Genomic DNA, 15,835 nt, shown 5'->3' on the forward strand with positions numbered 1-15,835 from the left:
GTCTGAGGGACAGTGGACCGGACCCCTGCTGAAAAAGTTTGCTGATCCCTGGTCCAAAATCAATGATAAGATGTAGGCAAATAGAAAGAGCCTTACTTAAGAGCGGGTCTCCTTCAGCAAAGCTTGTTGTTGTTGTTGTTGTTGTTTAGATTTATGTGCCACCCTTCATCACAAGATCTCAGGGTGCTTCACAGGATGAAATGCAAGGTAAAAAACGCGAGTGAACAGTTGAAACAAAAATAACAAAACAGGAACAAGATTAGCTTGAGGACTAGCAGCGTGAGACATTTGGTAGGCAGCTATTCGAATGCCGCAGTTCCACCAGCAGCACAAAACATCATTACTGGACCGCAGGGATTGGCAAAGTTTCTGTGGCTTGGGCCGGTTCACGGTCTCACAGATGCCGTGGTGGGGCATGCACAAACGCTATTTCTGGTGCGGAGGAGGCATGCGCAGCTTCCCATTGGCTGCAGGAGCTTCCGGGCGGGTGGCAGGGGTCCATGGGCCGCAGGTTGCTGACGCCTGGGACATGGGATACTGCTCCCTGAGAATCTTGGTTTTTATTAAATTGAAACCAAGGTGCTAGTCCTCAGTGCCAAGAAGGCAAGCCTGCTGATTTCGCAGAAGCTTAGGCGTCAGTGACGCCTTACTGGCCTTTCCCCATAACTATTAGAATCATTCTTATTCTTCTTTTGTAAAATATCTGAATGCACAGAATAAAGGGAAATCATGTCGACGTGCTAACTTGGCGCAATCTCTGTATCCAGCACCCAGCTTTTCTTAGTGCTTGCGGAGCCACCCTGCCCATAAGGGGCCGGTTAACAGTGAGGAATAGGAACTTGAGGACTAGAAGCATGCAGCATTTGCTGGGTTTGCTCAAAAGGAGGTCTGGCGTGGTATGGAATGGTGGATTTGATTTAAATCAAATTGATTTAAATCACTAGTCAGTAAGACTTGATTTAAATCTTTTTACAGAAAGACTCATTCTTGCTGGTATAATCTTAATATTGACAACCCAATGAAGGTTTCATTTTTGGAATAATAAATTTTCAGAGTCTTTTTTTTTACAGTTATATCAAAAACTAGCTGGCCCTGCCACGCGTTGCTGTGGCTCAGTCTGTTAAATGGAGCCTCAGAGTTCCCCTTCAGACTCCCCTCACCTTCAGAGTCCCCCTGTTTTACGCGTGTTCTGTTTACGTAGGCGCATCCCTGTGACTCCCCCCACCCTGTCCTGACCCATGACCTATCCGCCCCCTCCTCCCCCCACCCCCCACCCAGGCGAGGCCCCACCTCCACTCGGCCCAGTCTGGAAAGCCGAGCCGAGATGCTGTGGAGATGGAAGTTTTCCTAGGTGCAGTACCAGTGTAGCCGTCACTAGAGGGTGCTGTTTTGCAGCCTCTCCTGTGCTCCCAGCATGCACTTTCGTCTGATTTGTGAGTTCTGAAACACGGGGTTCTTGGGGTTTTACGTTGCACAGGTGTGACATCTGTCTTTGAAAACGGTATGGGCTTGCTCTCGTAGACACATTTGACTTTGTGTCCAAATTTGAACGCAACCAGTCAAGTGGTTTCGTTGAACATTGGAGACGAACACACATGCCCAGTTTACATTTATATTATATATATATGTGTATGTATATATATATATATATATATATATATATATATATATATATATATATATATATATATATGACTGATTTGGTTATACTATTAGAAATACATAGACAGGAAATTATGAAATTATTGTGAAGTTTATTAAGTTGACTGTTTATATTTGGACAACTTTTCTGCTGTACTGTACTTTATTGGAAGGAGAAAAATAATCATAACAATTTAAACAATTAATTTAGTTAAAACAATAACATTATAACATATGTATCAAGTTTGTTAACCGATGTGGTTAAACAATTAAAAAAAAACTTAGACTGAGTTTTAGCACACATGAAAAACTTAAAACAAATCCTTATTTCCTGATGGACTATAATGTAACTTAAATAGAAAATTGTTAGGAAGATTTTTGCTCCAAAAGCATTTTATTTTAAAAATCCGATTTAAATTTTTAAAAGTCCAATTTAAATAAATTTAAAAATCCTTTTTTGTGGGTTTTTTAATCATTGATTTTCATCCACCCTGGTTTCTCTCGAGCCAGGATCTTGCTTGTTGTGGGTGGGTATTGCTGGCACCCTCTCTTGTTGCACTCCAGAAACTCTGCGTGGTTGGGCAAACCAGAATTCCCTTCTGTTTCGTGTTGGCGCATCATGGTGGGTGGGGAGCCAGTCTTTCCTGTCTGAGCCTTGCTTGGTCATCATGACTATGGCATAGGAGGGTGATGTGCAAACAAGCACCCGGAAAACTCTTGTACAATGAGATGCATGTCAGCGCAGATCATAGAATTGTGGAGTAAGGGGATAATCTCGGCCAACCCTCTGCCGTGCAGGAATCCCTTGGCTCAACACGGGACTCGAACCCACAACCCCAGCCTTTAAGAATCTCGTGCTCTACCCCACTGAGCTATCCTAGAAGTGCATATATTCCCTTCTGAATCCTGGGCATCCCAAAGGATTTGGAGGGTGATGGTGATTTCAAAATAAGTGCATATTAGTTACACGAAAAACACCAGATTTGCACAATGCGTTGTCTTCCAGGTGCACCATTTTGGCGGGTTTTTTGTTTGCAACCATAATCAGTTCAGTAGGTCCGTTTGTAAACCGAAACAAGTTGTAACCCAAGGCACGCTTTCGCCAATGGGGCCTCCCCCCCCAAAATTCTTGTAATTAAAAAAAAAAGGGTTGTAATCCAAAAAAAGTTTGCAAACCGGGCAACACACACTTCCGGGTTTGACGTGTTTGTAATCTAAAACGTATGCAAACCAGACTATTTGCAAACCAAGGTACCACTGTATTGGGTCTGGTTATAAATAAAGCACTAGGAAAGATATAGTTCATTTCTCTTAATTTGGCACTGCCCTGTAGCTTAATGCTCAACTGATCATTCTCTCTCTCAAGTAGCCCCTCCACAGACTTCCCTCTTCTCTCCTACCAAAAAAAGGAGAAGTCTTAGGAGTTGTAGCCAACTCTTAAGTAGACACACTGAAATTAACTTTTGCTTTTCGGTGGGGCTGCTGAGGGCCCCAGGCTAGCAGAGCCGGGGGGGGGGGGGTCAGGAACCACATACAAGGTAGGAAACTCTTGCAAAAGTGTGTTTTGTTCCAACTTGTCGCTTTAGTTGTTATTATTATTATTATTATTTTCTTTGTACCCAACCACTGAGCTGAGCAGGGCTTTGAACCCTGTTCTCCCAGGTCTCATTATATGACACCCTGGATTATTTTCCAAAGAAGCAACATTCCAAGCTTTGGAAAGAAGAATGTGCTTGAAAGTTGGCTCTTGTAAGCCCAAAGCTCACTGCCAGAAAATTGGTCCAGGGACAGGAAGCTAGATTCAACATGTCTGAGGACTAGCAACTTTGGGGGGGCTTGTTATTTTTGGGCTGTGGGCCCTCCTAGATGTATGCAGTTTCTTCCCAGGTTGCCATTTTAACTATGTTTGAAACGACAACAAGAGATTGTGCATGTGTGTTTTTCACAATATGTCCAACTGCAGCCGGAGACCCACATTTGAGATGCCCGTCCCCAAGTGGACCCTTTGCCAGTGGCTAAAAATGCGCCTGGGGAGGGAGGGTTTTCTTTTTTCTTTCTTTTAAATAAATTTTTATTGGTTTTACATAAAGTTGTACACCATAAGCACAACCATTCCAAACAAATAAATAAAATGAGGTTCTTTCGAACCTTCAGACCTCCTTCCCTCCCTCCCTCCGCAGGTTCCATTTCTGAAATGTTTTTATTTTTATTTTCCCTGCATCTTTTACCTTAATCCATCTAATTATATAATCATAGTAACCAAAGCCCATGTTACTTTACAAGTGCCACTGATTTCAACTGTCTACAGTGGTCTTTCAGATACAGTGGTGCCTCGCAAGACGAATTTAATTCGTTCCGTGAGTCAATTCGTTTTGCGAAAAATTCGTCCTGCGAATCACTGTGTCCCATTGGAATGCATTGACATTTCTTTTTTTGCCCATAGGAACACATTAATTAAATCGCAATGCATTCCTATGGCAAACTGCGATTCGCAAGATGAATTTTTCGCAAAACGAATTCGTCTTGCGAGTCGCCATCAGATCGCAAGACTTGCATTCGTCTTGCGAAAAATTTGTCTTGCAGGGCATTCGTCTTGCGAGGTACCACTGTATATTAAAAAGTTATTCCAGTCTTTTAAGAATACTTGGTCTCCCTGGTTTCTGAACTTTCTCGTCAGCCTTGCCATTTCGGCGTATTCCATCAGCTTGGTCTGCCATTCTTCTCTAGTCAGTACTTTTTCTTCTTTCCATCTCTGGGCTATGACCATCCTTGCTGCTGTCGTTGTATATATCAACACTCTTTTATTTCCTTCCTTCCTTCCTTCCTTCCTTCCTTCCTTCCTTCCTTCCTTCCTTCCTTCCTTCTTTCTTTTTCCCCCCATGCCAAGTTACAACATAAGATACAAATAAAATAAAATAAAACAATAATCAAAAAAACTAAAACAAAGAGGAAAAGAAGAACAGCGACTATAAGAGAACATAGCCATACATACATATAAATACATTTTGACTTCCTTCCATCCTTTAGCGACTTCAAATTTTCCATTTTTCTTTTTCGTTGTGTTATATGTATATGTACATTTATGACTTCCAATTTTATACCTTTCATAACTATTTTTTCTTTTCCTTAAGCCTGCAAACTTCATTCGTCACACCTCGATATATTTATTCCAAAACAATGTTTCTTTTCCTTATACTCATTAACACAGTCCCATTCGTTTATCAATTTTTGGTCTGATTCTCCTCTTAAGACTGCCGTTAACCTTGCCAAGTCTGTGTGTTCACATAATTTGATTTGCCACTCTCTTACTGATGGAATTACGCCCCCCCCCCGGCCACCTTCCAATTTTCTTCCGGTAGTTCCTCACCTGTAATAGCTAACAAAAAAGCCTCTGGTTTTTTTTAAATAAAAGTTACCTTCAGCATTTTCTCTGGCTCATTTCCCAGAAGCCACCTGCAGGGGGGAGGTTCCTAGCACTGACAATTTCTAGCACTGCTTGATGGTTTTTCTTTCCTCTCCCCAGCCCCCTGGTGTTAGCATGGAGGGCGGTGTGGACGGCCCCATCGGAATCCCCTTCCCCGACCACAGCAGTGACATCTTGAGCAGCCTGAATGAGCAGAGGAACCACGGCCTGCTCTGCGACGTGGTGATCCTGGTGGACGGGCAGGAGTTCCCCACGCACCGCTCGGTCCTGGCGGCCTGCAGCCAGTACTTCAAGAAGCTCTTCACCTCAGGTCTCGTGGTCGACCAGCAGAACGTGTACGAGATAGACTTTGTGAGCGCCGACGCCCTCTCGTCCCTGCTGGAGTTTGCCTACACGGCCACCCTTACCGTCAGCACTTCGAACGTCGGCGAGATCCTCAACGCCGCCACGCTGCTAGAGATCCAGGCGGTCAGGGACGTTTGCACGGATCTGCTGGACAGGAAGATTCTGGCCAAGCACGACCAGATGGATACAGTAGATCAAATTGATCAAAGGAACCATCTCAGAGCGAAAGAATACCTGGAGTTTTTTCAGAGCAACCCCATCAACGGGCAGCAGGGCACGTACCCGTGGACCAACCCGGACTTGAGGGACCTCCAGCGGCTCGGCTTCCGGGGCCCGGAGGTCAAGGAGGAGCCGGACTGCAACGGCATGGACTTCTACACTCAGGCCGCCCTCAGCGACAGACCAAAGGCGAACGACGGCGACCCCGACGGCAAGATGTGGCTGGACCCCGAGGAGGCGAAGGCGGCTGCCGCCCAGGGACCCTTGTTCCCCGCCTCGCAGAACGGACAGTACGGCGGGCACGGCCTGGCCACGGCGTCTGGGGAGGACGAGGCGGCGGCTCAACTGGACCAGCAGGAGGCGGGGGACTCCCCCGCCTTCGCCCCCGGGGAGGGCGAGGAGGCCGACGCCCGGGAAATGGACGGCCTGGCCGCCAGCGCCCTCCTGCAGCAGATGATCAATTCCGTGGGGCGGCAGCAGCTGGCCGAGGACGACCGCAAGGACGACGACGGAGTCATGGATTATTACTTGAAATACTTTAGCACTTCCCAAGAGGGCGGCGAGTACCCGTCCTGGTCCCACAAGTCGGAGAAGAAGATCCGGGCGAAAGCATTCCAGAAGTGCCCCATCTGCGATAAGGTGATCCAGGGGGCGGGCAAGCTCCCACGCCACATCCGGACCCACACAGGAGAGAAGCCGTATGAATGTAACATTTGCAAAGTTCGGTTTACGAGGTGAGCATAGAGAGAGGGGTTGGGCTGGGGGTGGGTCCGCTGTGTTGCTTCCCCCCCCCCCCCGGGAGATCCTGGTCCTTACTATTGTGAGAATATTATTTATCATTCGTTCTAAATTATACTCTTCTTTGAATGTAGGGTGGGGGAAGGAACCCTCAAGGTGGTTTGCAAAAGATAAAACAATCAGATCAAGGGGGGAAATTGCAGCTGTATGACATATGAAGGTTAAAATACAGTGGTACCTCGGTTTTCGAACATAATCCGTTCCGGAAGACCGTTCGAGTTCCAGAAACGTTCGGAAACCGTGGCGCAAAGGGCTGCCAATGGAGAAAATTGAGAAGAATCACGTACACTTGGCGGAAGCCGTTAGACTTCCGAGGCGCGTTTGAAAACAGAAGCATTTACTTCCAGGTTTACGGCGCCTGAGTTCCGAAACATTTGTCAACGTTCGAAAACTGAGGTACTGCTGTACTAAAATAGATTGCAACCAGCACAACTTTTCTAAGCAACTGCGTAGGCTTGCCTAAGCAGGAGAGTGGGCGCAGTGGAGGCTTGCTCTCAATAAATAGGCAGGGAGTTCCAAAGGGGAGACGGCACACGGAATGCTGGGAAGTGGATTTCAGATAGGCCTGGATTAGGTTTCTTGAGGTGAGTGGTGCTGCATTTCAACCCCTTTTTCCTGCCTCCCAACTAGATGTTGATGTCTTTATACAGTATGCATATACCGCTCTAGGAGGCTCGGTTTGGCAAGAATCAAGCACGGTCTTAACCTCGGTTGTCGAATGTAATCCGTTCCGGAAGACCATTCAACTTCCGAAACATTTGACAACCGAGGTGCGGCTTCCGATTGGTTGCAAGAGCTTCTTGCACTCAAGCCGCGTCAAACGTTCGGGTTCTGAAATGAATGTAGCATTTGCAAAGTTCGGTTTACGAGGTGAGCAGTCATAGAATCATAGAGTGGAAGAGACCACAAGGGCCATCCAGTCCAACCCCCTGCTAAGCAGGAAACACCATCAAAGCATTATTGACATATGGCTGTCAAGCCTCCACTTAAAGACCTCCAAAGAGGGAGACTCCACCACACTCCTTGGCAGCAAATTCCACTGCCAAACAGCTCTTACTGTCAGGAAGTTCTTCCTGATGTTTGAATTAGGCCTGGGAATTGGGTTTGAATTAGGCCTGGGAACTGGTGGCTTTTGGGCCAGGATTTGCATCACGTGCTCAAACCCCCTTGGCCCACCAAAAACTCTGGTTCTGAATAAAAGGGCTTCTTTAAACAGGGCATAAAGCACCTAGGCCATTGGTCTGTCAGGACCAGGGGCCAGAAAACTTTTTCAGCAGGGGGCCGGTCCACTGTCCCTCAGACCTTGTGGGGGGCCGGACTGTATTTTGAAAATAAAAATAAAAATGAATGAATTCCTATGCCCCACAGATAACCCAGAGATGCATTTTAAATAAAAGCACACATTCTACTCATGTAAAAACATGCTGATTCCCGGGCCGTCCGCGGGCTGGATTTAGAAGGCGATTGCCACAGCTTCTCCTCCTGTTTCAAGGCAGGGGTCTCTTCTCTGGGGATCTGAGGGCTTGGATCTGGGGGCTGTGTGGCCTCCAGTAGGAACAGGTGTGTGTGTATGCTGTGGTTAAACCACTGAGCCTAGGGCTTGCTGATTAGAAGGTCGGCGGTTCGAATCCCTGTGACGGGGTGAGCTCCCGTTGCTTGGTCCCAGCTCCTGCCAACCTAGCAGTTCGAAAGCACGTCAAAGTGCAAGTAGATAAATAGGAACCGCTACAGCGGGAAGGTAAACGGCGTTTCCATGTGCTGCTCTGGTTTGCCAGAATAGGCTTTGTCATGCTGGCCACATGACCTGGAAGCTATACGCCGGCTCCCTCGGCCAATAATGCGAGATGAGCGCGCAACCCCAGAGTCGGTCACGACTGGACCTAATGGTCAGGGGTCCCTTTACCTTTTTACCTGCCACTTTTCCACAATGAGCTATGCCCCAGCTAGCTGACAGCAGTCATTCAGAGCATCGCATAAACACAGCATTATATGCAAAATCAAGAGCACCAATTCGAAAATGACAAAAAATAAAACATATTGGAATAAATTCAATATTACAAACACACACACAGAGAGAGAGAGAGAGTGTGTGTGTTTAAGCAGATGCTTCTCCAGTGCTTGTAACCAGCTAGTTTGGTTAAAATGAAGTTAACTGGGTCGCTTCAAAAATCTCTGAACTTGCCTTGAGGGTAGTTTCCGTAACTGCTGGGTGAACCAAACGCGAACTACTGTAAGTTCATTCCGGGGCAGAACTTTGAACGGGTTCCACTTCTCCTTCGAGTTCGCATGGGTGCCTTGCACACATTTAGAGCAGCCTTTCTCGAGCTCGGGTTCCCGTGTGGTGTTGGACTACAACTCCCATCATCCTTAGCGAGCGCGGCCAGGAATCGGGGGTGATGGGAGTTGTAGTTCAAGGGCATCTGGGGACCCAAAGCTGAGAAAGGCTGGGGTTAAAGTCAAAGATTACAGTTGTTGGGGAAAGTGTGTTAAGCCAATCACATTCTCCTGCAAGAGTGTTTTGAAGATTTGTAAAGTCTATTTTACACTTCAGCAAAAGTTTCTTCTAACCATCTAAATCATGGATAGGCAAAACTAAGGTCTAGGGGCTGGATCCAGCCCAATCGCCTTCTAAATCTGGCCCACGGACGGTCCCGGAACCAGCGTGTTTTTACATGAATAGAATGTGCCCTTTTATTTACAACTAGTGTAATTCAGCCCGTTGAGTAAACGGGCGCTAGAACATCCCGGGGTTCGGAGAAGCGCTTGCGCAGCGCTTCTCCGAACCCTGGGACCTGTCCCTTTTATTTACAATGCACCTCTGGGTTATTTGTGGGGCATAGGAATTTGTTCATTAATTTTTCCCCAAAATATAGTCCGGCCCCCCACAAGGTCTGAGGGACAGTGGACTGGCCCCCTGCTGAAAAAGTTTGCTGGCCTGTGATCTAAATGCTGCAGGTGGGGAGGAATTGCCAGCGATCATTTGGAACTGAACTGCACACTGAACGTGAACTGAATTCTTTGGACGTGTTGGAACTTTAAAAAAATGAACTTTCCGTTCTCTGCAGATCATCTGTACAAAATTTAAACACTGATGTGGCCAGGGAGGGGGGTGGCATTGAAAACAAGGTTGATTTGGAGCATTGAAACGGCGTACTCTGTTAATCCGACCTCTCGGAGGAGAGGCAGGTTTTGGTGGACAAGACACCCCCCCCCCAAGAACGTCCTGCTCAGGTGTGTGCCACCAGCCTCCCAAATGCAAGCGGATCTCTTTGAACACACCTGGAGAGGAATTTGAGAGGTGTGCTAAGATCCACAACCCATAATTAGCCCTTCCCCCTTCCCTGTCAGTGCCCCAGTTACTGGAGGAACAAAATTGAACCCAGGAAAACAAGGTAGGAAACTTTTTGCAAAAAAAGGTGTGTTTGTTTTTAACCTGTTGCTTTAGTTTTTATTATTATTTTTGTTTTGTTTGTTTTTCTTGCTCATTGCGATACATTTATTTATTTAGTTTTTCAGTTTAAAACTTTACAGTCACATATCAAACGTACAACATGCAAACAAGATTCCAAGGAATCTCCTGGACTTCCCTCTCCCCCCTTTGTGGGTCCTATTATTAATAATTTCCTCTTGCATCTTTTATGATAATCCAAATCTTTTATATCTCCATTGTGCCCAAAATTCATCCTTTAAACTGCAAGTGAACTTCATCTGCCATTCTTCTCTGGTAGGACTTTATCTTCTTTCTCTGGAAAGTTATCATCATCATCATCATCATCAATTTATTGCATTTGTACTCACCCACTGAGCTGAGCGGGGCTTCAAACCCTGTTCTCCCAGTTCTCCCAATCTGGCTATCATTATAGGACACCCTAGATATTTTCCAAAGAAGCAACATCGCAAGCTTTGGAAAGAAGAATGTGCTTAAAAGTTGGCTCTTTTAAGCCAAAGCTCACTGCCAGAAAATTGGTCCAGGGACAGGAAGCTAGATTCAACATATCTGAGGACTAGTAACTTTGGGGGGCTTGTTTTGTTGTTTTGGACTGTGGTCCCCCTAGATATACAGCCGTACCTTGGTTTTCGAACAGCTTAGTTCCCAAACGTTTTGGCTCCCGAACGCCACAAACCCAGAAGTGACTGTTCCGCCTTGCAAACTATTTTTGGAAACCGAACGTCCGACGGGGCTTCTGATTGGCTGCAGGAGCTTCCTGCAGCCAATCAGAAGCCATGCTTTGGTTTCCGAACATTTTGGATGTCGAGCGGATGGATTCCGTTCGACTTCCAAGGTATGACTGTGTGCAGTTTCTTCCCAGGTTGCCATTTTAACTACGTTTGAAATGACAATGAGAGGTTGTGCATATGTGTCTTTTGCAATATGTTTTCTGACTGACAAGAGACAATTATTCCTTTTGACCAGGCATCCCTAAACTTCGGCCCTCCAGATGTTTTAGCCTACAACTCCCATGATCCCTAGCTAACAGGACCAGTGGTCAGGGAAGATGGGAATTGTAGTCCAAAACATCTGGAGGCCCGAAGTTTGGGGATGCCTGCTTTTGACCTTTTTAAGCCTGTTAGAGGTTTTCTGCCGAGTAGGATTCTGCAGCAGCCCGTCGGCCATTAATGAACTCTAGTTCCCATTAACCTCAGCCAGCCAGGGGCCAAAGATCATGGCCAGGGGAGCTAAAGAATTGGCGATGGGCAGTGTTAGAAACTCAGATATATAAGCTAGGTGCCAAATGGCTCCTTCAACCAAGGTTGGAGTCGCCAAAACATAATGTCTAGTTGCCATTTTTGGGCAAATCTTATTTTTCAAAGGATGAATGGACTGTGGTTTATTCTCAGGGGTCAAGAGCTTTGAGAACTTAAATATATGCATCACACAATATTGATCATTGACTCTTATCCTCTGACTTCCCCATCCATCTCTGCATGGCATTTTAGGTAGTCTTTTGTGGCTGCATAATCTTTTATTCCACCCATTTTCATCTCAAATCTTCATTTCATGCTATCTGCTGCTCATATGTCCATGCTTACTTGTAGGTTAAATTGACTGTTATACCCTCTTAGATACTCTTCAAAACACTTCCGCTCACCTCTCATCCGTGACAGGCCAGCTCTACAAATTAATTTGGTAAATAAATAGGGGGGAAGCCAAATGTCCCTTAGAGGAGGATCTGGAATATTTTCCTTGAAGCTTGCATTTGTTTTAATTCTGGATTGTTAAATTGATATTTCAATGTGTTCTCGACCGCTTTGAGATTGTTTTCTTTAAAATATAAAGCAGTATAGAAATGAAACGCATAGTTATAATAATAATAACAAATTTCATTGGGGGGAAATGGGCACCTAGACATCCTATTGTGGCAACCCATTTTGCCACTGCCCGTTTCGGATCTGTTAGATCAGCCGCTTTGGGGAAATGGTGGGGAGCGTTGTGGCTGATTTAACCTCAAGAAAATAAAAGGGGTGCCCCTGACCTGGGGCTGTGCACAGGGCTGGATTGAGGTTGGATGAGGCCCTAAGCTACTGAAGGTAACGGAGCCCTTTATATGTCCAGCTGTCCTTTGTCAACAACAAATGGCCGCTGTTTTTTGTGTTGAATATATGCTTTATGGTAATTTATGGACCTAATAGGTACCCAAAGCCATTTGCACATAACAAAATATGTATTTTATCAAAGTAATTGATATAGAAATGATCAAACCAGTGATATTTCAGGGAGCAGGCTAGCAGGCGGGCCCCATGACCCACAGTGGTACCTCGACTTCCGAGTGCCTCGACTTCCGAAGTCGCCAAACCCGGAAGCATTTTCGCCCCGCCCGCGCGTTATGCGCATGCGTGAAGCGCAAAATTGCGCTTCGCGCATGCGCAAAATGGACGCTTCGACATGCGAAGGTTTTGACTTACGAAGAGCGCCGTGGAAACGGATTGCCTTCATAAGTCGAGGTACCACTGTATCAAGCCATTTGCACATAACGAAATAGGAGCCTACACAACACCAAACACTGTTACTGCATGCAATATTTATTTTATTTGTTTTTTTTATCTTATATTTTGGAAATGTACATCTAGTCCCCCCCCCTTTAAGCCCCTCCCCCCGGAGAGAGTGGGGCCCTAAGCTATAGCTTGTTTAGCTTATACGTAAATCCGGCACTGGCTGTGCCAGTTTTGGAGGGGTGGTGGTGGAAAACTGCCTTTGGGGTGGAGGAAGCAAGCCCCATGAGCTGAAGAGTCTAATCAGCCCCTCGTGACGCTGAAGGCCTTTTCTTGTTTTTCCCTACACCCCCCCCCCTTTAATGTTCTCTGCACTTATTTTCCGGCTCCCCTCCCCTCTGGAAGGGAGAGTCCCTTATGCATTAAAAAGCAGCTCTGTTGCAGCCTAGTTCATAAACTGTGGTGCATTAGGAAGATGGATGGGCAAAGCGGGAGGGGGGGGGCTTGCTGCACTCGGAGGAAGATGGCATGAAAATAACACCGGGGAGAACCACGGAGGATGTTTTTGCCCTTGCTCTCCTCCCCACCCTGAATCCTGGAGCCTGCGCTGCTTCTGGGCATGCAGATAGATGCCCCTTCGAACCTTCGAAGCTGTGAGATGCACAAATTCTCTCTCTCCAAAAAACACGATTGCCACTTGGACATAGTAGAGCACTTTATTTTGCACGCAGTGGCATCTCAAGGTAGGACCGGGAAAAGAAAGTCCTGTTGTGCTTGAACTGTGGTGCCCAGAACTGGACACAGTACTCCAGGTGAGGTCTGACCAGAGCAGAGTACAGTGGTACTATTACTTCCCTTGATCTAGATGCTATACTCCTACTGATGCAGCCCAGAATTGCATTGGCTTTTTTAAAGTTTCTGCCTCCTTGGTTTCTAATCTTCCTGGTCATTTTCGCCATTTCGCCTAGTCCATCTTCTTTATCAACCATTCTTTGGTCGGGCCTTTACCTTCTTTCCATCTCTGGGCCAGTAGTATCTGCGCTGCTGTCGTCCAGTACATAAATAGTAGTTTCCGCTCCTTTGGTATTTCTGCACCTAAAATTCCCAATAAAAAAAGCAGCTGTTTTTTTTCCACAAAAGTTATTTTAAACGTTTTTGTTCAACTCCTTATATATCATTTCTCAGAATGCTTTTTTTTATTTTGCACATCCACCACATATGGTAGAAGGTGCCTTCTTTCTCCTTACATTTCCACAAAATATTTGAAGTAGTTCTATACATTTTTGCTAGTTTTGTAGGTGTTAGATACCAATGACACATCATTTTCATATAGTTTTCCTTCAGCATACATGCTGTAAATAACAATAATAATAATAATTAATAATTAATAATTAATAATATATACATACATACCGCACCCATCTGGCTGGGTTTCCCCAGCCACTCTGGGCGGCTCTCAACGGAATATTAAAAGCACAATAAAACATCAAACTTTAAAAACTTCCCTAAACAGGGCTGCCTTTAGATGTCTTCTAAAAGTCAGATAGTTGTCTATTTCCTTGACATCTAATGGGACGGAGCCACTACCAAGAAGGCCCTTTGCCTGGTTCCCTGTAACCTCACTTCTCGCAGGAAGGGAACCACCAGAAGGCCCTTGGAGCTAGACCTCAGTGTCTGGGCTGGACGATGAAGGTGGAGACGCTCCTTCAGGTCTACAGGGTCGAGGCTGTTTTAGGGCTTTCAAGGTCAGCACCAACACTTTGAATTGTGCCCGAAAACATACTGGGAGCCAATGTAGGTCTTTCAGGACCGGTGTTATGTGGTCTCGGCGGCCGCTCCCAGTCACCAGTCTAGCTGCCGCATTCTGGATTGGTTGTAGTTTCCGGGTCACCTTCAAAGGTAGCCCCATGTAGAGCGCATGGCAGTAGTCCAAGCGGGAGATAACTAGAGCATGCACCACTCTGGTGAGACAGTCTGCGGGCAGGGAGGATCTCATCCTGTATACCAGATGGAGCTGGTAGACAGCCGCCCTGGACACAGAATTGACCTGCGCCTCCATGGACAGCTGAGAGTCCAAAATGACTCCCAGGCTGCGCGCCTGGTCCTTCAGGGGCACATCTACTCCATTCAGGACCAGGGAGTCCCCCACACCCACCTGCCCCCTACCCCCCCCCCCCAAGAACAGTACTTCTGTCTTAAATTCTCCCTCCCTAACTTTTCCCTCCTCTTTCTGATGCAGGCAGGACAAGCTGAAGGTTCACATGAGGAAACATACCGGCGAGAAGCCCTACCTGTGCCAGCAGTGTGGGGCGGCTTTTGCCCACAACTACGACCTGAAGAACCACATGCGCGTCCACACGGGCCTGCGCCCCTACCAGTGCGAGAGCTGCTTCAAGACTTTCGTGCGCTCCGACCACTTACACCGGCACCTTAAGAAGGATGGCTGCAACGGGATCCCTTCCCGGAGGGGGCGCAAGCCCCGAGTGAGAGATGCGTCCGCCCCTCCCGCCCCAGCTTCCAACCCCGACGATGGGAGCCTTGCGGGTGGTGAGGAGGAGGCCCATGAAACGCAGGATGCGACTGCGCCGCAGGACGGCTTAGAACAGCACTTTGACGAGAGTTCGAGCGCCAAAGCGGCGTCGGGGAGTTTGAATGTAGGGGGGGAGAAGTCCGAGGGCGAAACGCAAGAACTCTCCTAAAAAAAAAAACCAAAAAGAAAAGGAAAGAAACCCGAAACGAGAAAAAAAAAGGTGTCACAAAATCTAGTTATAACTTTCCTCCAGTTCCTCTTTTAAAATATGGTTTCCTCGCTCTTTTTGGGGGCGAGGAAAAGAATAGCCTTATAAGTCTATAATATATATATATATATCTTGTTTGTGATCTTCCCCATAATAATAGGCAGTTCGTTGTACCCCTCTCGTTAGCCGCAGATTAATTTTGAAGGTTTTTGTTTTTTCTGCCCGGGGGTGGGGGTGGGGTGGGGGAGATGTTTAGAGGAAAAGGTTTGGAAACCGGGTTGGAGGGGAAGAGAGAGGGTCTATTAAATACAAGACGAAGCTTCCAGAGTTTTTAGTTTGTTAAACGTTTTAAAACATATATATATGTGTATATATAAATATATATTATATTGGAGATTTTATCTATTTTAGCAAGCATAATGTTCCAAAGGAACAAAAAAAGCAGGGAGATAAATTGTGTTGGCGGCTTGAGGAATCAATGAATTGGTGGGGTGGGCTGGGGTGGGGGGAAACTTCTTCTTCCTCTCCCCACCCCCCTAGCCTCCCCACCCCCCATCCTGAAGGTGCTCATTTTTTTTCCAGATAATGCCCATGGAGCTTTTAAGTTTTCTCAAGGGTTTTGTTTTGTAGTGGGGTAGCAAATTTTGGAGGAAGACCTTTCAGCCTCTGGGTTCCTGGCGCTGTCTAAATGCAAATCTCTGGGCCACTGACTCTCCCTCTGTACGAGTCTTGGAAGACT

General features: G+C 46.4%; 1 protein-coding gene across 1 annotated transcript in view; it reads left to right on the plus strand.

The window, feature by feature from the left end:
- Nucleotides 1-15,200, plus strand: part of ZBTB7A (zinc finger and BTB domain containing 7A) — a 58,622-nt gene extending 43,422 nt beyond the window's left edge. The window contains exons 2-3 of the mRNA XM_035119295.3: nucleotides 5,165-6,363; nucleotides 14,598-15,200. Coding sequence (XP_034975186.2) covers nucleotides 5,180-6,363; nucleotides 14,598-15,057 — 1,644 coding nt within the window. The 5' untranslated portion in view covers nucleotides 5,165-5,179 and the 3' untranslated portion in view covers nucleotides 15,058-15,200. The remainder of the gene's footprint in view (nucleotides 1-5,164; nucleotides 6,364-14,597) is intronic.
- The last annotated feature ends 635 nt before the right edge of the window (nucleotides 15,201-15,835 follow it).

Source organism: Zootoca vivipara, chromosome 6 (assembly GCF_965207765.1).
Source record: "Zootoca vivipara chromosome 6, rZooViv2.hap1.1, whole genome shotgun sequence".
Taxonomy (NCBI): Eukaryota; Metazoa; Chordata; class Lepidosauria; order Squamata; family Lacertidae; genus Zootoca; species Zootoca vivipara.